At 38.7% G+C, this 24,623-nt stretch overlaps 4 protein-coding genes across 7 annotated transcripts in view; all 4 read left to right on the forward strand.

Annotated features, from left to right (window-relative positions):
• The window catches only part of ttll6 (tubulin tyrosine ligase-like family, member 6), a 5,896-nt gene extending 3,228 nt beyond the window's left edge, over positions 1–2,668 (forward strand). For 2 of the 3 annotated variants that reach the window (XM_027006020.2, XM_027006022.2), the window contains exons 9-14: positions 1–38; positions 429–617; positions 741–900; positions 1,223–1,468; positions 1,654–1,924; positions 2,125–2,668. The exon at positions 1–38 is cut by the window's left edge and continues 141 nt beyond it. In XM_027006020.2, the coding sequence (XP_026861821.2) occupies positions 1–38; positions 429–617; positions 741–900; positions 1,223–1,468; positions 1,654–1,924; positions 2,125–2,375 (1,155 nt within the window). In that variant the 3' untranslated portion in view covers positions 2,376–2,668. The remainder of the gene's footprint in view (positions 39–428; positions 618–740; positions 901–1,222; positions 1,469–1,653; positions 1,925–2,124) is intronic. The other variant, XM_027006021.2, reaches the window with a different exon arrangement.
• A 2,114-nt stretch (positions 2,669–4,782) lies between these two features.
• On the forward strand, positions 4,783–6,454 carry hoxb8b (homeobox B8b). The gene is made up of 2 exons (XM_027006031.2): positions 4,783–5,554; positions 5,815–6,454. Exons 1-2 carry the CDS (start codon positions 5,131–5,133, stop codon positions 6,120–6,122), a joined length of 732 nt encoding a protein of 243 aa, XP_026861832.2. The 5' UTR covers positions 4,783–5,130; the 3' UTR covers positions 6,123–6,454.
• Positions 6,455–10,697: 4,243 nt separating this feature from the next.
• Positions 10,698–15,291, forward strand: hoxb6b (homeobox B6b). 2 transcript variants are annotated; one of them, XM_035533675.1, is made up of 3 exons: positions 10,698–11,004; positions 13,432–14,083; positions 14,503–15,291. In XM_035533675.1, exons 2-3 carry the CDS (start codon positions 13,663–13,665, stop codon positions 14,751–14,753), a joined length of 672 nt encoding a protein of 223 aa, XP_035389568.1. In that variant the 5' UTR covers positions 10,698–11,004; positions 13,432–13,662; the 3' UTR covers positions 14,754–15,291. The 2 variants fall into 2 exon arrangements, with proteins under 2 accessions (XP_035389568.1, XP_026861833.1); XM_027006032.2 differs by lacking the exon at positions 10,698–11,004 and having other exon boundaries at positions 13,231–14,083.
• A 680-nt stretch (positions 15,292–15,971) lies between these two features.
• Positions 15,972–18,195, forward strand: hoxb5b (homeobox B5b). The gene is made up of 2 exons (XM_027006029.2): positions 15,972–16,669; positions 17,153–18,195. The coding sequence occupies exons 1-2, from the start codon at positions 16,087–16,089 to the stop codon at positions 17,398–17,400; spliced, it is 831 nt and encodes a 276-aa protein (XP_026861830.1). The 5' UTR covers positions 15,972–16,086; the 3' UTR covers positions 17,401–18,195.
• Positions 18,196–24,623: the final 6,428 nt, after the last annotated feature.

Consider the following 24,623-nt stretch of genomic DNA (forward strand, 5'->3'; position numbering starts at 1 on the left):
AAAGAGCGACTACAGCAGAATCTATCCAGACAGGCCAGGTGCTACATTGCTGCATTGACACAGCACTGCCAGAGTAAACACCCTGACAATAATATAGGTGATTTAAGAATTTGATGTACATTTCTAAATACTATTAAAAGACAAGACAAGACAAGCTGCCACTGTTGGGCCTCTCAGCAAGACTCTTAACCCTCAGTTGCTCAAGTTGTATGCAGTCATAATTGTAAGTCGCTTTGGATAAAAGCATCAGCTAAATACAGTAAATGTAAATAGGAAAAATGGTAGTGGTAGTGAAAGTCACATAATTTATATGTCTTAGTTCTTTCCTCATATTTAGTCATTTCCAGGCATCCCAACTACCCAATTAAATGCTAAAGCTTTCTTTTCTTAAATAAATCTACTTGTCATTTGATCGGCTCCGTGATCAGGAATGAGGATCTTCGCCAGTCCCATGCAGCCAATGTGGAACAGATGCAGAGATACGAAGCCAAACACCTGGGTGGATTCCGTCGGATCTACCCCAAAGAGGGAGGGGAGAAGTATGAGAAATACTTTGAACACAGTAGCTCCCTCTTCCAGGAGACCACAGCCTCGAAGGCGAGGGAAGAATGCGTTCGGTACGAGCTCTGTGCTACATGTAGACGTCACATAACTGAATTCATCTGAAAAGGAGACCATTGCTGGTAAGAGTTAAGAAAGCAGAGTGTCAGTGTCACACTGTTGCGTGCGTATGTGTGTAGGCAGCAGCTGCAGGAGCTCAGACTGAAGCAGGAGCAGAAGGAGAAAGAACAGAAGGGGAGTCACAGGCGTGAGCTGCAGGGCGAGTCTGCAGGAGAGAGAGCCCAGCCACGCAAAGCGCCAGCTCACCCTAAACACTCTGGTCTGAACTCTCAGCAAGATGTAGGTTGCAACATTCAGCATGGCATTCTGTCAGTTTTTGCTTTAAAACCTTGAGCTATATTACTGCAATTAGTCAATATTGAAGATTTGGGGAATTATTATTTCCTTTTAATCGAAGGATGTTGATTTGCGTACATTCAAGGCCTCTGCAGTTTCACTCTGGACATGGTGGTGTAACATTGCTCTGCCACTAGAGGGAGCTAAAATTATTTATATATTATATATTGTTTTATCGCAGAATAAAATATTCAGTTTTCAGAGACATTGCTTTTAATTTTTCCTGCTTATTCCTTGTTCATATTCTCTGAATTATTTTCTTTAGCAGCTGTCCATGCCTCCACTTCCTGCTCCAGGAGGAGGAACTTCCTTAGCTGTGATTGTATCAGAGGATGAAGAGGTAGAACGAATCAATGGCCTCCTGGAAAGGAAACACCTGTTGCGGGAACTAGGCGTGGTTGATCAGGTGTACCAGCTTCTACAGGTTGCCCAACCTCTGCCTGATTCTACCAGGCGCCCATATGAACAAGCCAGTTTCCATTCCCACAGTACATATGACAGACCCAGCAAGGTAATAGTGAGGATTGTGAGATTGGCTAAAAAACTGGACTTAAACAGCGATTGCAAGATTGAATATTAGGGTTATTGTTGCATGTTTTCTGCAAAGTTATATATACTAAGTTCTATGAGTTGCAGTGAATGGCATCGGTGTAAGCATACACATTTCTCATGATGTACGGTTATCTGTCCATACAGTTGTATTCTGTGGCAGAGAAACCCCCCTGTGCTGAAGTTGTGCAGCAGGTGCCTCTGGGAACCAAACCCTGCCTGCAGTACATGAACACCCACCTCCTGCAGCATAGCTGTGCCTGGGCCGCTCGCGACGTGGGGCTTCGGCAGCCGGCCCTGAGCGAGCCCACCAGCGTGCAGCGCTATGTGCTCAATATGGCGACTGCATCTGACACAGAGCAGCGAGCTGTTCCACATCACAGGAAGGCTGCCAGTCCTCACCACACGCCGTGGTCAAGTGAGCAAATAAACTTAGAGAAACATGCCACTAGGCTGGGCTTTTGGATTTTGGCATCTTAATGGTTCTGACTTCAGTGCTTTGATGCTTTACATAAAGTATCAGTGCTTTATGTAAACGCTGTAGCTGAAGTTATACTCTCTCTCTTACTCTCTATTTCTCTCTCATTGTCTCGTTCACTCCATCTCTCTCTCTCTTAGTTACGAGCCTTCTTGCTAGGCAAACCAGTATGAGCTGCTCATTGGCTGAGTCGAGGACACGGGTTGCCATGGCCACGGTGCCACAGCCGATCCCAAAGAGACTGCACTGCACTCCAGTGTCTTCAGACCCTAAAGCCATGCAGAGTCTGTTCATCATCTCCAGCCCTGCCCCTCTGGTCCCACGGCCAGACCTATCTTACAGCCTGCGCAGAGCTCCCTGTAAAGCCCCCCACCAAGGGCCCACCAACTGATGCGTTACTGCTCAGCATCCCAGCGTTCAACAGCCAAGTGCAGGAGCCGCCCTGAACGCATCCATTCAGTATCTGTTTTTGTGTTCATTTATTTTCCTTTTTAGTTATTGGGTTTTGCTCAGGATGTTGCATTTGTTCAGTTTATCGCAAGGACTATACAGTAATATGAACTGATGTGAATTTGTCTTGAAGTCTTCTTTGGATAATTAAGCAAACCATTGATTGCCTCACTACTTCATTGAGCATTTATATTCACTGAGCAAAGCAAATATTTAAATAAATGTCAACAATTATTTGTTGTTTGTGGTATTCTATGAATGTGTTTAATTGACTGAGTAACTTAAATTGCTTACTAAATGCCATTTTCAGTGGAATCCACATACATAGCTTGTAAACATAATTTAACATAGATTGTGATTTATGCATTTAAAACAATCTAACTAAATTTGTACAAATATTCAAAAATAACTAAACCATATTTGTAAATTAACTATTATCCCAGAACATATAAAATATAGAAAATATAAAATACTGTGGTTAATGGTTAAACAAGTAGAGGTAATACAAATTTCTGATTCAACCTGATAGGAAGCAGGCTACCTAAATTTGAATGAACGAGTATTTAATCTCTGGCGATAACTATGAAAGATTTCGTTTAGAATACGTTCTGATTGCTAATAGTTCGTCTATGGCACACTGCGTATGAATTTCACCTATGGTTGAAAACGCGTCTTTCCTGTTTTGAAGTTCAGTGAGAGCAAGAATACTACTATCGCGCTTCTTAAAAATTTGCACTTGTAAAAATAATACATTTAATCTTTTCCACAATCTAAGTGCAAAAAGTAAGATAGGGTACAATTCCATTTTAGATTTGTGCTATACAATTGAAATATGTCAGTCTGAAGGTAAAAGATACAACGTGCACTTGGACCGCTTTTGCTTGCTGCCGTGATTTCTTTGTTTTCTTTCATCTCCAGTTACATTGATTTAGTCACACCAACATTTGACTAAATAAAAAAGGAGTGACAAATATAACAAATACAGCCTATATTGTTTCACACACCACCCACATCAATTATTATTATTATTATTATTATTATTATTATTACTACTATATTATGCAATTTGCCATGATTAAATGTTTAATATTCTAGCCTCTGCCTACTTGTCTAATAAACGTTCATGTTGCTCACGTGTAAATATTTACTATATGAATCTTTTATTAGTTTTACTATGTAGATGTTTTGTTCTAAATGTTTTGCGCTTGAACTGGACACTGAAAAGTATTGCCTCCATCAACTTTCCCGTGCCGTATAAGCAATCAAGTGAATGTGGCAATTAAATTTTATATTGCTTTTCTCGTAGTGAATGGTAACGCAAATAGTATAACTCATAAATCCGTGTAATTATCTTTGCTTAATTTGAGGCTGCTGTACAAACCAAGTGCGGATTCGACAGTATTTAATTTAATTTCCACCAAAACATCACTCTCGCCTTCCCTTTTCCTCTTCTGTATCTGTTTAAAAAATTAAGAAAAAGTCAGAGGCTTTCTTTTTAATCTAACAAATATTTCTCTAAGCTTTATTAGAAAATTAAGCTCAAAACTAAAATGACGGCAAAATTTACAGTTGTTTTAAGTAGGACTGAAAATCATCCATTCAGGGCCTGCACGTAGATTTTTTGTTTCTGTTCCCCTAATATAATGCACTACCTATTTTCACCGCACAGTGGCATAGTTGAACTAAGAATATGCTACACTTCAAAGCCGATCGCTGCACTGGACCCTGCGCACATTATCAGGAATAAATCTAGTCAACAGCAATGTCGTTTATTTATAAATAAAAAAATAATTCGCATTTTTTCAGCCAAATAAAGAAAGCTACAAACAACTGTGGCGGAATACAATGTGAACAAATACATTTTCAAATTATCTACTGACTGGGACAATCGATATTTTCTTGTCTTGATAGGCCAGATAGGCTTAAGGGACGGTTATGAATTGAAGTCTAATCTTGTAAATTGGGATGTCAGTTGTGATTAGGAGTTAAAGCGGGTATAGAATTAAATCGGGTCTGAAACTCGTCTTAATAATTTTTAAAGTCATATGAGAAATGTGAGTAGTTATTTCAACCAGTTGTACCTTTGAATGCTTTACCTTAATATATTTTCAAATAAAATGATATGATTTTACGCGTGTAAAAAAGACAGTAAACAATTACACAGGACATTGTCTTCTGTTGTTACAGAATATATTGGCATTTTGTAGCTGTCGTTCGAGCCCTCGCCACTAAAATGGTTTACCAGCAACAGCGCAAGCTTACCCCTCCCTCTACCGCCCCTCGCGCCCCACACAACCAACTCGCGCTTTCCTTCTTCCATTTCTCGCTCTTCACTCTGCCACGGTCTTCCTATCACATGCGCGCGCTTTGTGTTTGAGAATGACGGGTCCAATGAATAAGGAGTCAATAACCTGAAAATGCCGCAAAATACCACAGAGCTCTGGAAGACGAAAGGAGAACGCTATTTCATGAAACCCCTCACTAAAATGCCACGTGATTGCAATGTATTCAGAACGAATTTTGGCATGAATACTTCCAGCATTGTTAGCGTAATTCTGAACTAGACGCACTCATTCATTTTGAAAGGCAAAAGTAGACACAGTCTGTATGACTTGAGATATACTGAAACGGGGGCTAATTTAAACTATAAATCTTGTGTAGTTCGGTTATTTTGAGAAAGTTTATTGGCACCAAGGATGAGTTCCTATTTTGTTAACTCTCTTTTCACTAAATTCAAAGGAAGCGACTCTGTACGTGCCAATTACTACGAGTGTTCTGGATATACACAAGACCTTGGCGGCAGACCATCTGTGCTATATGGACACAATACAGGATCTACTTTTCAGCATGCGACTCAGCTCCCGGAGTTTTATCACCACGGCGCATCAACGTTCTCCCATGCATCTTACCCGCAGAGCCAGTGTCCAGTAACATACCATGGAGAACCCAGCGTAAACCTCTTCGGACAGGACGGTTTACAGAGGCAGCCCTTTGGTGGCAACCAGGATACGGATTTAGCTCAACTCGGGGACTACAGTTTAAAAGCAGCCTGTATTGGTGATGATCTAGAGAGTGCAGAAGCGTGTCCAACACAACTCTTCCCGTGGATGCGACCGCAAGGTGAGACTACAAAGATGAAACATCCTTGTTCTTTTGTTATGACAACACTTATTACTCCAATTAAACATTTTATGACACATAATTAAGCATTAGGCCTTAACCCCCTTCCGCAGTTTAAAGTTTCCAAGTTTTGCTGATTCAGGGAAATAGAACACGAGACCTAGAACGTCAGCGAACACAGCGGGAATGTATTTTTCAAACGCTTATCTAATAATTTATTATACAATTGGAGTTAATTATGGTGCGTCCTTCCCCTGTAGCTGCCGGACGAAGGCGGGGCAGACAAACGTACAGCCGCTACCAGACGCTGGAGCTCGAGAAGGAATTCCTCTTCAACCCCTACCTGACCCGCAAACGTCGCGTCGAAGTGTCGCATGCGCTGGCCCTCACCGAGAGGCAGGTGAAGATCTGGTTTCAGAACAGACGCATGAAGTGGAAAAAGGAAAATAACAAAGACAAGTTCCCCAGCAGTAAAGCGGAACAAGAGGAGATTGAAAGACAGAGGAAAGAATGTACCAAGGATTCAGGAAAACACACAACCAGAGAGGGGGACTCAGAAAAAGTGTAATTCTGCGAAGAACATGAAATTATAGTAACAAATAAATCTACAGCATTTTCACATTAGCTTCGTGACATATTTGGAGTAGGCTGAACACCTGTGACACGGTTTATACACTAGTTCTCTAATTAAGCTCTGTCAAACATAGCGAAGTATTTTTTTCTCTTTGCATTAGCCCACTAGAAGTATAGAAGCAACAACAGCCACAACAACCACAAAAATAGTAATAATAAGTATATGAATGCACTACAAGCGAAACGTAATATGGTTGTCGTGTATTAATTTATAATAATTCATTATTTTTTCTTACCTCAGAAGTACCTAGTCTGTGTGTGTGTGTGTGTGTGTGTGTGTGTGTGTTGGGGGGGGGGGGGGGGGGGGGGGGTGCACGCGCGAGCGCTTTCAGTGGGACTGGGGCGCAGTAAGGACAATGCTGATACAGCATCCATTCCCGTCCCGGATTACGTTCACACGGGGGAGATATTATGCAAGAACTGCATTTAAACCTGCTCATTACACACAGACCACTCCATACTTATTTGAATCGCTAAAGCAAAATGTCCACCAGGCTGACTCAAGTAAACACCGCAAATTAAACAATTGTCATTTCGGAGTGTGGGAAATGGAGCTAGAAATCAGGGAATCAGGGAGTGTAGTGTTGTAAGTATAATGCACTTTTATGATTACTGACTACTTGATGAGAATAGCATTTAATTAGGCTTACCACAGCCTTTATTAGATAACTACCTATGTGTAAATTATACAGTTCAGCGAATCAGTCCAGGGCACGCGCAAACAGTCAGTATGCGTAACCTACTGTAAATATTGCTGTTATATGTTGGATATCTGTGGAAGCACTTGATTGTTGTCTAGTTGTCTTTTTAATTGTCTCTAGTTGGAAGTGTATGTGAAAAGGGTACAATAAAGATCCTTTTGTGTTCATTGTTTTTCTTTTTCCCCCCTTCCAATTCCCAGGTCTCTTTCCGGTTGTAACAAGGGGTTTGTCCTCAGAACAGAGAGGGCCAATAGTAACGCACCGGCTGGTACATCACACTTTGCAACCACAGTCTCGTTTGGTTTCGAGGCCCATTTTAGGTACAGTTCTGCTTTTTAGCTGAACAACTAAGTCTATCCGTGAGGTAAATCTGGGGATACTAATGATGCTATAGACATGCTGCATCTAAAGACAATGGTAATGGTAAGTTTTGATGACCTTAACAAAAATCACAGCTCAGTCACAGGGTTGTTCTATTTATAGTTTGTTCTTATACCAAATGGGACGAAAACTGTCAGCGACCTTTACTTCGAGGCTCCTTTAATGAGTTTTAGAGACTTGAATATTTATTTCCGCGAGCAATCTAGCCTAGCATTTCCTTCGAAATACAAATCCTCATTATACTTGCGCCTGCTTTTATAACCTTGGCCATCTGAAGGGGCAGCATGTCTTGACATTCTCATACACAGAGAGACACAGACAGTCTTTACTTTTCTTTAAAAGGAAGGCTAGGTTAGTTTTATCGTTGTATATTAAATTAGACTTTATAGGGCTCTAAACGAGAGCAGCGCAGAGGACACACACAAGTCAAATGTGTACCAATTACAGCAGCTCAGGAGTTCACATAGTTTAATTTCTCTCATCTTAAAATGCCCAATTTTAGTCTGACAGACACCAGAAAAATTGAAAAAAAGCACATGGTAAAGCTTAAGATTCATATTAACATTGTAATAATAATTGACAAGCGAAGTGTCCGACCAGTTGTATTACTGGGTTTAAAAATTAAATTAAATTATAATTAAACATGTTTTAGGCAATCTAAATTTAGAGGAAAATTATTTATTTTGTTCACATGGTATTATTTGATATTATTATTATTTGTCTTTTTAAATTATTATTTTATTATTATTATTTGTAAGACTTAAAACATCCCTGTACTCTGTGTCTAGAATACATTTAAGTTGGTCCTTAACATTAGAAAAACTTCAGTAGGATATAAGGGCTATGGAAAATTTAAAATATATTAAATAGATTAAATTATGAGCTATAAAACAAAGATGATTTGGTCTTATTGCAGTAACATTAATTTAAAGTCAGATCAGTTCTATTGCAAGTGATTTTATCAGTTGTTTTGAGTCAATGAAATTGTAACACTTTAATTGAACAGCCATGCCACAATTAATTTGATTTTTTTTACCTTAAAATTGCTCGGACTGGAATGAGGTTGAATTTGTCATTTTTAATGATGAAATTAAGTTTAGATAAAAATTGGGATATTAAGATCTAAGGTAGGCTGTCTTGTATTTCTACAGTTTGATGCCTCCAAAGCTCATGTCCAACTGCAGGTAGATAGTCTAATCGCTTGACCATTATTGTAAGTATTTGATAAGAACTCAGAACTCAGAGGTCACTGTTAGACCACTTGTGCAATGAAATACAGCAATAATGGATTCTAGCTAATACTAAAACATGAAATAGTTAGGATGATTGCACCGCCTATTGATCTTTCATTTTAATTTGTTTTAAAAATGTTTATAACAAAACAAATTCCCGTCCCGTCTTGATAGACTAAAGTATAAACAATGCAAAGACATCATGCTGTAGGCCTTCCTGGAAATTGCGAAAGCTTCTCTCGCCAAACACCATGACAGCTGCAGTATTTTCGGTTTAAAATGTTTATGACCTGACGTCAACAACAGGCTTCGTTTGAGCGCCTGTTCCTTTTATTGAATAAGGTTTTTATGCTGGGCATTGCAGCAACGCACATTCTTGTGGCTATCCCCTAAAATGTTCTCGGGCAGTTTACCGTACTCAACATCCAATTCAAAACGTCAAAAACCGTACTGCTTTCCCTTTTACAGCCTTGAACGAATGGACGTTACCATAAACAGTGCAATGCTATGACATTTGTGGTAAGACTAGTGCCAATGTACAAAGTAAAAGCAAAATGAGTCCAGATAGGTAATATATAGGCCTATAAGATGGTATCACGAATCCTCGCAATCTTCTGAAGAGCTATAAGCCTAGAGCTACAATTCTATTTGACCACTTTTTCCTGCTAAAATCGTTTCCCTTAAAATATTGGACAAAAGGTGTATGCAACTCTACACCATTTAATTACATTTTGCACAGTCTAGTGGCAATACCAATAACAGAAAATATAACTTGCCTCAAAAAATTATTTTCAGTTCATTATCTACTTTGCTTTTCTTTAAAGGTATATTGAAACATTAGGGAATTTTATATTTACGGAAGCAAAAATGTTACACTTCAGACAAAATGCTCAAAAGTTCAAATTATTTTTCAGGTATTGTGAAAATTCATACAATATACACTGAATTCAAATTCAGTTTCAGTGGATGTATTTATTATTTTCGCATGGTATGCCTTTTTGGTTTCAAAAAACACTATAACGCCGTTCAAATGCCATGGAAAACCGAAAACAGCCCACGACACGCTTAGGCTATAGGCCTGTTTCTCTGAACGCACTATGTAAACAATTTGATATGCACATATTTAGTAACATCTGAACATATGTATACTGATGTGTACGGGCAAACCTCACGTTTAGGACATGGAAACAACACGTCCATTTAGAGCAGTATGTGACACTTGTTAAAACTGCATCACGTTGAATTTTATATTTCTGTAACCTTTTTGAAAGGGAATACAGCTTGAGTTGTAAGATTAATAAAATATATTTAACTGTTTATCAAATTCATAATTACCACTAGCTCCAATATTTAAAAAATACTTTATAAGAGGCATGATAAAATGTTTTAGTTGTAGTCTACCGCTTCACCCATCAGGCGACGCTTCTCTTTTGGACTGGGCCGGTATTGCCTGATTTTGAGAGACTCTTAGATAACCCACAGGTCGCTTTTGGGTTATACGGTTTTATTGCCCCAATAAATGTCGGAAATAAGTGTTTATTCTTACAGGAAGTCATTCTTTCCGCCAAGCATGTTTAGTGCAATAAAAGGTTTTACACTGACCGTTTGTCTGTTTCTCTTGTTCACTGTTACTCGTCTAGCATAGAACACTGAAAAGGATTTTTTAAAAAGGTAAATTAAGCTATTAAGTTATTTTCGCTAATGGTTTGTTTTATTCTAAAACCAGTTGTAGTTTTTTTTTGCCAAATGCTGCAGAACGAACAAGAATAGTTCCCCATACATGCCATAGAAAACTATTAAAATTATGTAAAATAAATTGCACACACCGTTGCATATAGCTTTAATTTTATACGTTTATTTGGTGGCACATTACAGATTGTTGAGATTTTCTTATAAAAAGAGAGGAAAACTTGAAAAAAAAGCTTTTCCGGTTAAGGTAGTAGTGCATTATCTTTCTTTTTTTAACGAAAAAAGATGGCGGCTACGAAGCTACTGCTGGAGCAAAGCAATAAACTCCCAGTTGTTTATGAAAATTTACAACTTTGTGATAGAACTTTATGTGTGGCTCTGCCCCAGGATTGGCTAGGCGCGGTCACGTGAACAGCTCTCTGTGAACATGAACTTTTTATGATTTCCCAAGTGGTTATAATGCAGGGTTCTTTTGGTCAGGGTGCAGTCAGTAACACCTCTGTCTTGCTCTTTACGATTTTACCCGTTGTTAATATTAGGCTGTATATCCAGAATTTTAACCTAGATTATTGAACTGAATATAAATGGCTGGAGGCTGTCATCTCCAATGCAATGTTTGTATGTGCACTGCGCTGGAGATGTTCCTATCACAGAAGACTGAATGGCTCAAAACTCGCTCACTTATGTTTTATTTTTCGTTCATATTTTTGGCATTTTTACTGGATCACTCGATTACTACAAGGGGAGATGAAGATTCGAAGAAATGTCCTGATTAATTTGGAAAAGTCCTCCGAGACAATGAGAAGCGGAAAAGGTAGGAGCTACTTCAGTGTTTCTTGTGATGTTAAGCAGTGCATGTGTGTTTTATTTAACCCACGGGATGGCAGGCCTACTATCTCGTGCAGACATGCTTGTTGTAAGTCCTTGTCATATTTAACTGGACGCTAAATAAAACAAACCTGTGGTTAACTAATACCAGAATATTCACGTTAAACCGAGACTGTGCAGTTTTGAGTTAAACTTAAACGGCAGTTAGTGGAATATATTTTATTGGTTAGCTGTGCTTGGATACATTTATAAAACACATTACTCTAAAAATTAAACTATCCAAAGTGAACTCATCGAATATTCTTAATTTCTCATTTCTGTTTGCAGCACTCGTGAAAAAGCATGGTTTATCTTTAAGGAAACATAAAAGTATAAAAGTAATTGCTATTAAAAAGGAGTAACCTAATTCAGGTTTAACATGGTGTATTTCTGGAAATAACAAGTCATTATCGATTTCCCACGTCTGATCACGGCTGATTAATTGAAACAAAGTAACGCTATGTTAAACAATAGTTGTGATCTCAGATTAGGTTTGAGGGACGTTCATCTCTGTGGTGTGCTGCTGGATTTTTTTAGGAATATTTTCGAATTGTGGCCCCCTTTCTAGTAGCTAACGTTTTTTTCGTACTGCACAAAGGAATCTGTTTCAGTTGTTACTATATACGGCTAGTCCTTAAGTAGACATACCCTAGTCATAGTCGTGGCTACGTGCATCCTAAGACACAACCACCAATTCAGAAATCCACCATTGCGGCTCACTATTTGGTTAGCTTCGGATGATATTCGGCTGTAATGTTAGCTGCTGCTTTGAAATCATTTTAGTAGGCTACCCCAGCTAATGAATTAGCCGAATTAACCGTAAAACTATTTATTTGATTTTGTAGCCTCGACTGATTAATTGTTGTTTAATTGTGAAACTCTACCTGACGAGCATTTCATGTGTTCGATTGCTTTGTGTTAAATCCACATCCCAAACAACTAAAAGACGTTATTATCCCTTTAATGCGCACTTTATCTCTTTTCTTGCTCCATGATGCCATCTAGTGACGAAAGAATCTGCCTCACGCGATAATGGAAGGTTCGGTGTTTCTGAGCTGTCTGACTCTAGGCCCCACGTGTAGGGTGATGCAGACTATTATCATGTCGTCTTCTGTACAAGATTTTTTAAAAATTCGTTAGAAGGTATGGGTGATATGGTTTAGCTGGATGCAGCGCAACTGTAATTTCCATCTTTTGCAATGTGTTAGGCTTCCGCTGTACAGTCTTCCTTCGAATGTCTAGACTCCAGGAAAGATCCTGTGTCCAAATGTTTTATTTGGCATTGATAGGTTTGTGCATTTAGTTTCTGCATGTTAAATTAACCTTTGCAATCGGTCTTCTTATTGGGAAGGTTTAATTTGTATTGCAGCGCTTTGTAAAGAAAAGAAAAAGGTACAGTGATCAAAGTGATGATACCAAGACCTTCTGGGTAGACTATCCATATAAAATATGGGGAATAGATAGCAGGAATGAATAGTTTTATAGTCATGTATATACATATATTGCATAGCCTATTAAAACGCATGCAGGTGTGACAAAAAAAATGAAACCACATGGCATAGTGGTTACGTCAGATCAGCCCTGGCGATCACCACGAATTTTTTGTCTTCGGTTAATGTTATGGGAATTGTTTTAATACACTATTAGATGTACTTGCTTGAATGAGAGAATAATGTATGATGCTAAAATTATACATCGAAAGCAGATTTTACTTGAATCATAAATGACTATTAATGATCCAAAAATAGATTAGGTTATCGAATTCCAATGCCTACTGCGTCGAGAGGTTACTGTTGTGAGTTTACTTGGCTAATTAAAGATCTTTCTTGTGAAAAATGGAATTATAGGGATTTCACCTGGAGACATGGGCCAGGTTTTATTTCCATAAGCATGTATAAATATATATAAAATGTATTTCGAACCCCTTTAGGAAAACTACATGTAGCCTAATTTGAAAGGTAACGAACTTTGTAACGAAAATCGAAACTTCAATTGTCCAAACAGAAATGTTTTTTTTCTACTCTCGGTGGACTTAAATATCGGCATATATTCATTATCTTCCTGAGTCCACCATACAGTGCGCGCGAGTAAATTGCTACACAGGTAAGTCTATATCAGTCGTTCTTTGCTATATCTAAAATGTTTATTTTTTCTCTCTTTTTTTTGTAGTTACATTACTGTTGATGTTCATTTCTGCTCCATTATGAAGCGACCGCTCTAGTAAGGGAATTGGTTGGCCAGTTTTTTGGGTTATCCAGGCGAAATGTGGGTTCTATAAACCTACTTTTGCTTCAGTCCCAGTAGTCTATTTTCTCTTGATTTTATCTGTATTAGCTACAAACTCTTGAAGCTTATGGGTTTTATATGCTTTGAGGATTCCATCCCGTGCAACAAGAGCCTCCCCTCCCTCAGAGCGATTCTGTTGACGGAGATGTCCAGGATTGGTCAGCCACTGATCAGCTGGTGTATTTCCCTGCGGTCTCACATTGGCACTTCGCCACCCCCCTTCGGCTAAAACCAAACCACAGATAAAGTAATGGCAAAACACACTTGGACTATAAAACACAACAAATCATAACACTCGGACAATAACAAGGGCCACCCAATGAGTTCCTACTTCGTCAACTCAGCTTTTCCCGTTTCTCTACCCGGGGGACAAGAGTCTTTTTTGGGTCAGATACCGTTATATTCCTCGGGATATACAGACACTTTAAGACACTACCCGAGCGCCACGTTCGGAGCGACCAATGTGCAGGACAAGGTTTACACCCCCTCGTACTACCAGCAAGCTACTGGTGTCTTCGGGAGAACCGGATCCACCACAGCTTGCGACTACGCTGGGTCAAACATGTATAGAGACGCTGAGCGTTCATGCACGCTCGGAGGTTTGGAAGACTCGCTGGTATTAACCCAGGACCAGTGCAAGACGGACTGCTCTGAGCAGAGTTCAGACAGATATTCTTACAGTGAAGACAAGCCGTGTACCCCGGTTTATCCCTGGATGCAGAGGATGAACTCGTGTAACGGTAGGTTAAGTACTGTCTTCAGTGATACGTTGAGCAGTTTTACACATAATATAACAGACAAAATGTCAGCATGTCTCGTGCATAGAAAATGCAGACTTTAGTTTATCGTTTTGAAACTGTAGAAATAGGAAATTGTTCGCATGCAATTATGTATCTTGAGCTTTACGTATAACACGAATCAAGAACCGACATACTTGGTGCTTTTAATTTTCAAATCAAGACGCATCCAATGTCAAATCATAAACGATACATTACTGTATTATGGACAATTTCCTTTTCTATAATTTACTTCAGAAGTTTTGGTAGTAGTAGTAGTAGTAGTAATAATAATAATAATAATAATAATATCAAGATTTCGCTTGGGCGTGCCTTATGTCAGTTTCTGTATATTTACACGCTTTTCTTTCTCTTTTTGACAGGCATACCCGGCAGCGCTGGCCGCAGGGGTCGTCAGACTTACACTCGATTTCAGACTCTTGAGTTGGAAAAGGAGTTCCACTTTAATAGATACCTGACCCGAAGGCGCAGAATTGAGATCTCGCATGCTCTCTGTTTAACAGAGCGGCAGATAAAAATCTGGTTCCAGAATCGTAGAATGAAGTGGAAGAAGGAGAATAAAATGATGAACTCTACAAAGGCCAGTGAGAAGGACGAAGAGGGCAAGGCGTGATAAATGTTTAAATATGCACTGTACTACATAATAAGCAACTCCAAAAATTTTACCCACAACATGTAGTATGTCCATATAGATGTCCAAATTTATACAACAGAGAAGAGCTACCTACTTAAGGCACTGTTGACATGCGACAGCTAAAAACAGAGACCTACTGACGATTTTGTGGCTTAAAACCAGGCATCCTTATCAATAGGTAACGGTGGTACAGAGAACGGGGAATTTGACCACCATTGTGTATTTTCATTAGATACATTTAATTACCTGCCCCGAAATTATTGGCTGAATTTCCAGTAGAGCTGCTCTCCCATTCTAGCCTCGAGTCTACCAGCGACATAGCGCGAACGGTAGGCTTGTGAAGAAGAAGAGTGACATGTCTTATTACTGGACATAGATTATTTGAAAAAGAAAAGTGTGTTTAAATGCTTTTAAAGGCTTAATTTATTTTGTTCGTCACGTTTGTGTATGTGGATGCACTGAAAATGCATTAGTGAACTTTGTTAGCAATGCCATTTTGTCAATAAAATAAATATTGAACCACGGTTATCCGCTTGCATGTGTGTATTTATGCCCGATAATGTGTGTAAAGAAATGGTGATGTGTGATTTATTAACTCTTAATTTCTCAAAATTTACTCTCGCCTAATATCAATTTGGCTAACCTGTGACAATCTCTTATGTAGGATAGGCCTTTGGCTTCTCTTTACTTTTATGCCAACTACGGCATTTAAATCTGAGCCAGGTTTTATTTGATTTTATTCTGTTTTATTTCATTTATATTATTTAAGAGACCATTGCTACGTTCATGTCATGTTGTTTTGCTGATACTTTCTATAGCCTGTCTTACGTAGATAGCCAGTTACAAACAAAGAACTTAATTCAGATTCGTACGTGTGAGATAAATAGACGACGCTGTTTTAGCAAAGTATTTTAAGAAAGAAATATAATTTAATGTAATTACACAGTGGTGTAAGACAAAAAGTATAAGATGTGCAGGTGTTTGGGCATTTTGCAGTTCTCCCAGTAGGTGACGCCCTCTGCTAACATGGGATGCAGCGCGCAATGGGGAGGCACCATTGAGTTGAATCTAACGATCATCATTTCGTCATCATTTGTAACCATAGAGCATGAATTACCTCTTGAAGTCATCAGAGAGAATTTACGACTGGTCAACAAAGGCACGTGATGCCCTAACGCGCTCCCATATTTGGCCGCATACATGGCAAAAACGAAGTACAGTGCATTGCTATAATTCATTTTTACATCATAAATTGTGCTGCGCGGGATTTTAACAACCAAGATCTGCTCATCAAGACCTTTAAAATATCCAAATGAGCTCTTATTTTCTAAACTCCTTCTCAGGGCGCTATCCAAATGGGTCCGACTATCAGTTACTAAATTATGGGACTAACAGCGCTATGAACGGTTCTTACAGGGACACGAGCATGCATTCCGGGTCTTTCGGTTACACCTACAATGGAATAGACCTTAGCGTAAATCGGTCTAACAACAATGCCCATTTCGGTGCAGTTGGAGATAACGCCCGCGCTTTCCAATCCCCGGGCACGGACACCCGGTATAGGCAAACAAGCTGCTCGCTTGCGTCTCCAGATCCCCTGCCTTGTGCTAACAGCGAGACCCTCAACCTGAAAGGCTCCTCTCCCTCTTCTGACCAGAGCACAACCGGGGGCAACAACAGACTCACCAGCAACAACCTCACCAGCAGTAACAGCACACACTTTGTAGAAACGGACGAGACTAACGTCTCTTCTGAGACCGAGGAAGGTGCGCAGGCAAATAACCCCACTCCTCGGACGCAGAAACAAGAATCTGTGGCGACTTCGACTACAACATCCAGCGACGGTCAAACCCCGCAAATATTTCCATGGATGCGGAAACTTCACATTAGTCACGGTATAAATATTTTTATCGCTTTGATATATGCCAGGTTAAATGGCGCGGAATAAACCTGGTTTCAGTTGCAGTATTCGTAAAATGAAGGTCAAAATTAATAAAAAATAATAACATTTGCTGAAGATATTCATTATATAAATTATGTGATGAAGCTATAGTACAATATGAGTATTCTAAGCTTTAGAACACATGCATAGATTGTAGAGGATAAGACAATAATATTTAGATACTAGATATAAGAAAGAAAGCGATAAGTCCAAATGCTTTATAGGGTAGAGCTTACTGGTGCGAGACAACCTGTGAAGAGGTGAATAGATGAGGTACAATTTGAACTAAGGTCTGCAAGATTTTGTGGACTCCGTAATTATTTGGACGCTATTGTAGGCGCGATGGTTAATACCATTATTCTCGGTACATGTTCCTGGTTCATATTATGATTTAATTGTATTTACTTATGTTTTTGCTCTTGTCTATATGCCATAGATATGACTGGACCTGATGGGAAACGTGCTCGAACTGCCTACACTCGGTATCAAACGTTAGAGCTGGAGAAAGAGTTCCATTTCAATAGGTATCTAACCCGGAGAAGGCGAATAGAAATTGCACACGCGTTGTGCCTCACTGAGAGGCAAATCAAAATTTGGTTCCAGAACCGGAGGATGAAATGGAAGAAGGACAATAAACTGAAAAGTATGAGTCTCGCTACAGCAGGAAGTGCTTTTCAAAACTGACCGTGTTATAGAAATATTCAAAGTAGTTGAAAATATTCGACTGCTGGTATAGCACTGCACCTTTCTGCTTGTCATTATCAGGCGTCTAATTTCTGTGTAACTGGTGTAACACGAATCGTCAATCGTTGAATATTGTTATCACATATCCTATAGGCTACTGGTAGCCTAGTTGCAGTTGCCATAAAATAAATGTAAATGCTACGTATCAAGTTTATACTTTCGTGGAAGAAAGCATGTTCCATGTAAGCTCTTTGTGTGCAACTTAAGACCTGTAACAGGAATACTGTACAGTAACAACTCGCACTACCTATATCAGAGGTGATAGTCAATAACTTTGTTGTACTCTTATAAACTTGTATAGGAACTTCAGTGTAGACTGCTTTTCAATTTTGCAGAACATTTATGCTTGTGCCGAGTTTATTCATATATATTATTATTATTATTATTATTATTATTATTATTATTATTATTATTATTTTGCATAGGATAGTTACATTGCGGGAAAAAATCCTCTATATTCGCACTTAGGCTACATGTGTGTACTTTATGTTCATCTAAACATTTCGAGACTCGTAAAATGTTTCATGAGGGATGAAATATGTTTGATGTACAATTGTGATCAGTATTTTATTTGTACAACGTGAGTGGTGAACGTTCCGTGTTAAAAGCTGAGGATAATGTTTTAACATTGATATGCTGGGAATTTTGTCAGCTGTTTTTTTCTATTTATGTCTTCACTACAAACTCAGAACGGTTGGTTAATCTAATTAGAAAATAAAGTTTCTTTTAGTCTCAGTGATGTTTTTCCTCTGGCGCAGTAGACCGCTATGACAAAAATCTTGTGTCAAGTTTTAAACCGCTAAACTCGTTCACTTTATGATGCTCATGAATAGGTAAAATAGTTTTACTCAACATTTTTGCGTATTACAGCTTATGGGGTGCAGTCCTACAAAACATGCACATCCATACATGTCTGATTCCATGTCCTATTCAATGGAAAAATAGGGTTGAAGAATTTCGTCCTGTTTTCCGTTTGTTTTATATAGCGGTTTGGCATAACCTAATAGGTTTGTTTTTATTATCAAAAAGGGATATTAAACCTGACATGAAAAATAACTTTTTTTTTTCACGGCGTTTGTATCCATTAACTTACCTCGGAATGATCAAATCGGAGGAACTGCGAATAATTTATATAACATTGTGGACAGTCTTGCATCAGAAATCGGACTACACTCACTGATTTCTCCGCGAAGTCCAGTCTATAACATAGACTTGTAGTTTTCTGTAGCACTAAAAAGTCACGTGAGGTCCATAAAGTTAGTTTTATGGTTTTGGGGGTTGACAATGTGCGACATAATTCACATTCTTGAATGAAAGTGACAGTTTCACTGCTTCAGCGGGATTCTAAAGGTTGTGAACGGCATGTGGCGTGTTCTTAGTCAGCTACCTTGGGCAGTCATATCCTACACTGACTTGGCTATTTACTGTCATCTTTTCTCTTGGATTTGAGCAAGGCAGAGAGACAAACTGACATCTCCGAGTAAGTTTTCATTTTATCTGTACGTGCGTTTAATTAAGTATTATTTTGAAAAGGATTAGACTGATTCAAACAACGTGCAACTTCAGAGAGATCAGCTGTTCCGCATGTGTCAGAAACAATTAGGCCCAAATATTTTCAGTCAGGCTCTGTCAGAACGTTCATATAGGCTGATTCGATGTAACTTAGTTGACCGTAAACTGCATACAAATTTAGAATAGCAGGGCACTACACAGGCTATTTGGAGGGACTGATTGATGTGCTCTCTGTGTTCTCGTCAAAAATGTCCTCTCTTGTCTTTGTAAATACGCCTCTATGTAGGCATATAATACATTTTAATGATATTTTAACATTTCTAAATTAAAATACAATTACAATGATATTAACTGTGGATATTTGTCCTCAGCCAAGGAAAATTTGTCTGCTAAAAGTCTAAATACAGATAAATCGCTCTATAACTTTAATGTGCTTGAAACAGAATTAAAAATAAGACACTGAGAGAACTTGTGCTTATTAAGGCTTTGCTGATGGATTTTGACTATTCGGGTCTGTGGGTAAAGAAGTTATAAAAGCAATCATCTATCTGTATTTTTTCCCAAAATGCTGATGAAATTAAATGCACTGAAAACATGATAATCGTTCCAAATTCTTGCGATACACACGGTTCCCCTATTCATAACTATTAAAGTTTCATTCTACTACAGTAATGTGTTTTGCATATTGATAGGGGTAATCTGTGCGCTGTTCTCATCAATTATTCATTGCGAAGGGATCACTGCGAGGTCAGGAGACTGGTGCTGAACACATGCCTTACCAGAGAGGCACAAGTTGTGTGCCACAGTGCCAGGCAGGGTCACAAATGAAGCCTACAAAGGATATTGTTCCAATCAGATACTGAGGATTATAATAAACCTCTGACTTGTAGTATCGTACCATTTCCATATATATAGTCTATATTTGTATGAATTGTAAAACATAGAAAAGAATAGTTAAGTACAACCAAAATAAGGTGCAATGATGAAAAATAATTCGTTTGGTCTTTAAATATATTACAGCACATATAATCTCAAATGTAAAAACTGCGTAAACCAGCGTTTTCTATGAGTTAGTGGTTCTGGCCGCTGTAACGCTCCTCCGTCACCAGCAGAGCACGCCTTAGTCCGAGCTCCTAATCGGTTTACCGTTCTTGTGCTCATCCTAACTTCTTTCGCCAATAATGGATGTTACTATTGCATTCGAAATCCTGTTAATGAATTCCCAATAGGCTACTATCAAGTACAAATGCTCAAACCTACAAAACTTTACAATCCCATAAACTCTAACCTGCCCATGGCCGATTCGCGAAGGTTGATTTCACTGCGGGCATGAACAATGGCAGAAACAGTGTTCCCACGATTTTGCCTATATTAAAGAAGCGAGCATTCAAACGCATATGAACATATTTACATGTGCACGAAAATGTACTTGGCTTTTTATATTTATCTGTAAAACGCCTTTAAACTACTCACAGCCTAACCCATACTGCCCAGCACATGTGAATGGGACTGAGTTCATCTTGAGGTCACCGAACGACGGAATGATTCTCATTTTATGACAGACCAAAGATGCCTATACTGCCAAACCAAAGCTAGGACAGCAGTACAGAAAGCAGGAAGATATTATGCACAACTTTGAACTGTTATCCTTTAATATTAACACGTTTTTCAGCTTGGAAAAAAATACACAAGGAAAAAATGGCATTGTCTTACATATAGCCTACAATACAAACAACTACATGACAAGAAAAACATTACTTCCCTTGTGCCTGGTTTTATTTTTGCGGATTATAAATTTGATTATCATATAGAACAATATACTAGCTTATATTTTATTGGTAATAGATTGGCCTGTATGTTATACTGGTATGGAAATTTAGCAAAATAGGGAAAAAAATCCAAGTGGTGCAGCAGTAGGATGTCTATGATCAATGATGTCGCGCTTAGGGTTATCTTTAATTTTTCATCCTCAATCGATTGTTATGCGTCCAAAAGCTTCTCTGATATCTCAGAAGAAGCTCAGTTTGTATCCCTGTTGAAGTGAACACGAAACGAGGCAGCGAGGAAGGACTCACGCCCTATAAGACTACATTTTACAAACGGATTTACAATTTGGACAGTAGCATGCCCAAAGATGAGATGGATGATAAATAAACGCCACGGATCGCGTACAAACAAGGAATTTGCCTAGAAAAAATGAAGGGAAAACATGTAAGTTTACTTTAGTTCTTATTTATAGTCTAATAAGCTAATACATTGCTAATAACGCACATCGACAATAAAACCAGCCGTTAAGTCGGTAATGACCATGTGCATTGATCAAAACAACAAAGAGCGCCGGTGAACAACACGTACTGCGTTGAGACGTTTTGTAGCTTTATCTTAGCTAAGGCCAATTGATAGCCTGTTTAAGCGAGGGCTTATCCTTTGTCCTATAGGCCTAGGTGCACTCAGTTGTACTAGAACAAAACTGGGCCTTTTGTCACAATTTAGCCCTGTCAAAACCTGACATTTTGATCAAAACTAGTGGTCTTTTTCATTGTTGCATATCAGTCAAATGGCTGGGCATATCTGTCATCTATATATACCCTGTAGATCCGAATTTGTGTGAAAGGCTATTCGCAAATTCGTGTCTTGGGGAATATGTAGTTGATGTAACCGCAGCGTCGATCTGGGAGACTGAATGTGTAATGTCTGACCTCGTCAGTTCTCCGTTTTATTCTGTTCTTTTCACCAAGGCAAAGTTAGTCTAGCCCTATGGACCCTTTTGAAGTGGTTAGCCTTGTGGGTTGTAATTGAAGAACACCCTTGAATTCCAGTAAAATGCAAACCAAGTCAAATACTTGAAGAATTTTAAATGGACTTTTCCATGTTTACCTCCATCTAGATCTCCATTCATATTTCATTAAGACTGAACGTGATGAAACATGACAGACGAAAGTTCTCAATTTCTAAACAGGGCCCCATATTAGAGCTGCAGCATGGCCTGTTCTGAACAGAAGACGCGGTTCAGTAGTTTTGGCGCTGGTGGCGCCGCCCTTTTTTTTATTTACATAAAGCAGACACACTGCAATAACACACACGTTCTTTCTGAGCGTTTATTTTCATGCATTAATCTACTTATTCCCTTTCAGCAGTAACATTATTATTCTTATTCTTATTCTTATCTATTTATGAAACTTCTATACGATACACGCCTTACTGTTTTAGTCAGAATAACCCAATTTAGTGACTTAAATTGTATCATTGCTCAGATCTTCGGAAAGCAGGCGTTGATGAGTCAAACAGGAGAGGAAAACATTTTTATAAACTGATTTTTAGTTAGAATTACTATATGCTGCTCTTTTTTTTTCGTGCAGCAGCAAGTACTCCAAAGAGCCTGTCATTGGGCGGACGCCGGGGAGAGATTCCGATGTGTTATTTGTCAATCTTCACAACATTCTGAAAACAAAGGAGAGGACAAATATGAGACATCCCAGGTATTCGTGTAGATAGCCTACAGGACATTCCTTACAAAAAGCCAGTCTATAAAGATTGAGTTTAATGGTACTTCTTCTTTGGCACAATTGAATTTCCTTATCTGTTTTATTTTTTAACTACAGGATAATAAATTATCCCTCATATTTAGTACTTGGGGGAGGTGCGGGTGGCTTTCCCACATAGGCTATGAAAATACTGCCCCCCGAATACCTTTAAGTGATATACGTTTTTCCAAGTTTTTTTTTTAAAGAACACATATGTGCATATTTAAACATCATAGAAGTGCAACAGAAAGGACGTGCAGGTTAGGTAAAAGGTATCACCTGTTTGGCATGTCACGTGACTCAGGAGGGTACAAGACAGCTGTTGTCTGCTGGTCATTAGGGTGGGGTGTCAACCTGAGAGCAAAGAAGAAATGCATTTTGCAGCCTCCTGGCAACTGATGAGTACAAATAACATCTGATCAATGTGTCTCGGGATATGGAATGTCACTATGAAGAAAATGTCACACAAATGTAACTAATAAACAGATATTAATGGAGATGAAAATAAAATCTGCATCTCATTGCCCAATACTATGCAGTTGTGCATTTCTATCAAATTAAAGTTTACGACTTGTTACACGTCTAACTTTTGAAATCTCTGCACTTAACTATAATATTTTCCTGCTTTCTTAGAATAGGTTCTGCTGTTTTAGAATATGTCCCGCTGACTTATAACAGCTCTTAGCTCACCTGCGGATCTCTGCTCAAGATTGGTTGTCCAAGTTAGATATTAAACCCCTTTCTGCAAAGAGCGCGTGAGCAAGGGAACGGAACGCTGGAGATCAACTTGAGAGATCAAAGGCCTCTGGACCAATAGGAAATTGATCCGAAGATGATCACTAGACAGCGGTAGTCTCGCTTCCTCGTCTTCAGTAATTACAATAGACTACCAGGCACAGAGAATACCCGATAGATTTATTCAACACCATACTGACGTTTCTAATGACAATTTTTTATGTTGTGATAAAATTACATATTGTTTTTCAAAAGGGAAATGTTTTCCTTACTAATAGAGAAAACCTTTCCCCATGCAGCCTTTTCCAGTTTGTTCAGTAACGGTATCCTATACTGCAAGAAAGTGCATGTTTAGCACCATAAAATAAGTGAGCTAGTGCGTTGTGATTATCATCAAAATGTGATCACAAAACAATTTAAACAGACCTCCCAGGTGTCAAGTTTATAAAACGCCAATCAGCATAACTTAAATCAAATGACAAACAAGAACAGTAGATCGCCCGTTTATCTTTCTAAAAACACGCTTACGCTTACGAACAGATGTTTAAAAAGGTATAACCTAATGTTAGGCATGAAAACAATGTTATAGACAGTGTCCTGCTTGGTATTAAGTCTAAGCAGTAATACACAGCTTAGAATGACTGCCATTCCTTGTCAAAGTGTTTGCTTGGGTTATTTAAAGTAGACTCTTCGCCGTTCCATTATTTTGTCCGGAACGTCAATACTGCTTTAGACGACATCCTGATCTTGCTTATTTTTGTTTGATTCGCAGTTCAATTGATATCGATTGCTTACTGTGAGACACAGCGGCATTTGCCTTGATCAGCTTTTGAGGTCTTCTGCTGCTCTTCCAGTTCTTTGACCATCTAACGGTCTATGTCCAACTTATGGTTCCAGTGATGTGTAGTGTATTTAAAAATAAGCCGCTACAGAGGCTGTAATAAATGTCTGCCTTACTTGTACGCTTGCATAGAAATTTGATTTGGGTTGCATGTGCTAGACTAGGCCGAGTGTTTGGTCAGTCGTTTTTGTGCAGTTTTTTGATTTGTTGATTTTCATTCGTCATTTTGGTTATGGTAATATTTCGTGTGGACAGCCTTTACTAACGGATATTTTCCCTTCAGGCATTTTCCCTGTTTGAGATTCTCCCGCAGGAAGTCTCCAGCGGATTATGTTACTGGTGAGTGAGCTCACACACCCCCATATCACATTCATTTAACTGTAAAATTTAGGCTGTTTTTGGTTTCTGTATTACATTTTTTTAAATCACAGTTTTCCCAGATGAAAGAGGAACAGACTATCTCTCCTTGAGCACGGGAGAGATAAGCAATTAAACGTGTGTCAAATTACACTTTGTGTTAATATGCAGTGAGAGATTCATGAGACAGTCAA

This window comes from Electrophorus electricus, chromosome 14, assembly GCF_013358815.1.
Source record: "Electrophorus electricus isolate fEleEle1 chromosome 14, fEleEle1.pri, whole genome shotgun sequence".
NCBI classification, from domain to species: Eukaryota; Metazoa; Chordata; class Actinopteri; order Gymnotiformes; family Gymnotidae; genus Electrophorus; species Electrophorus electricus.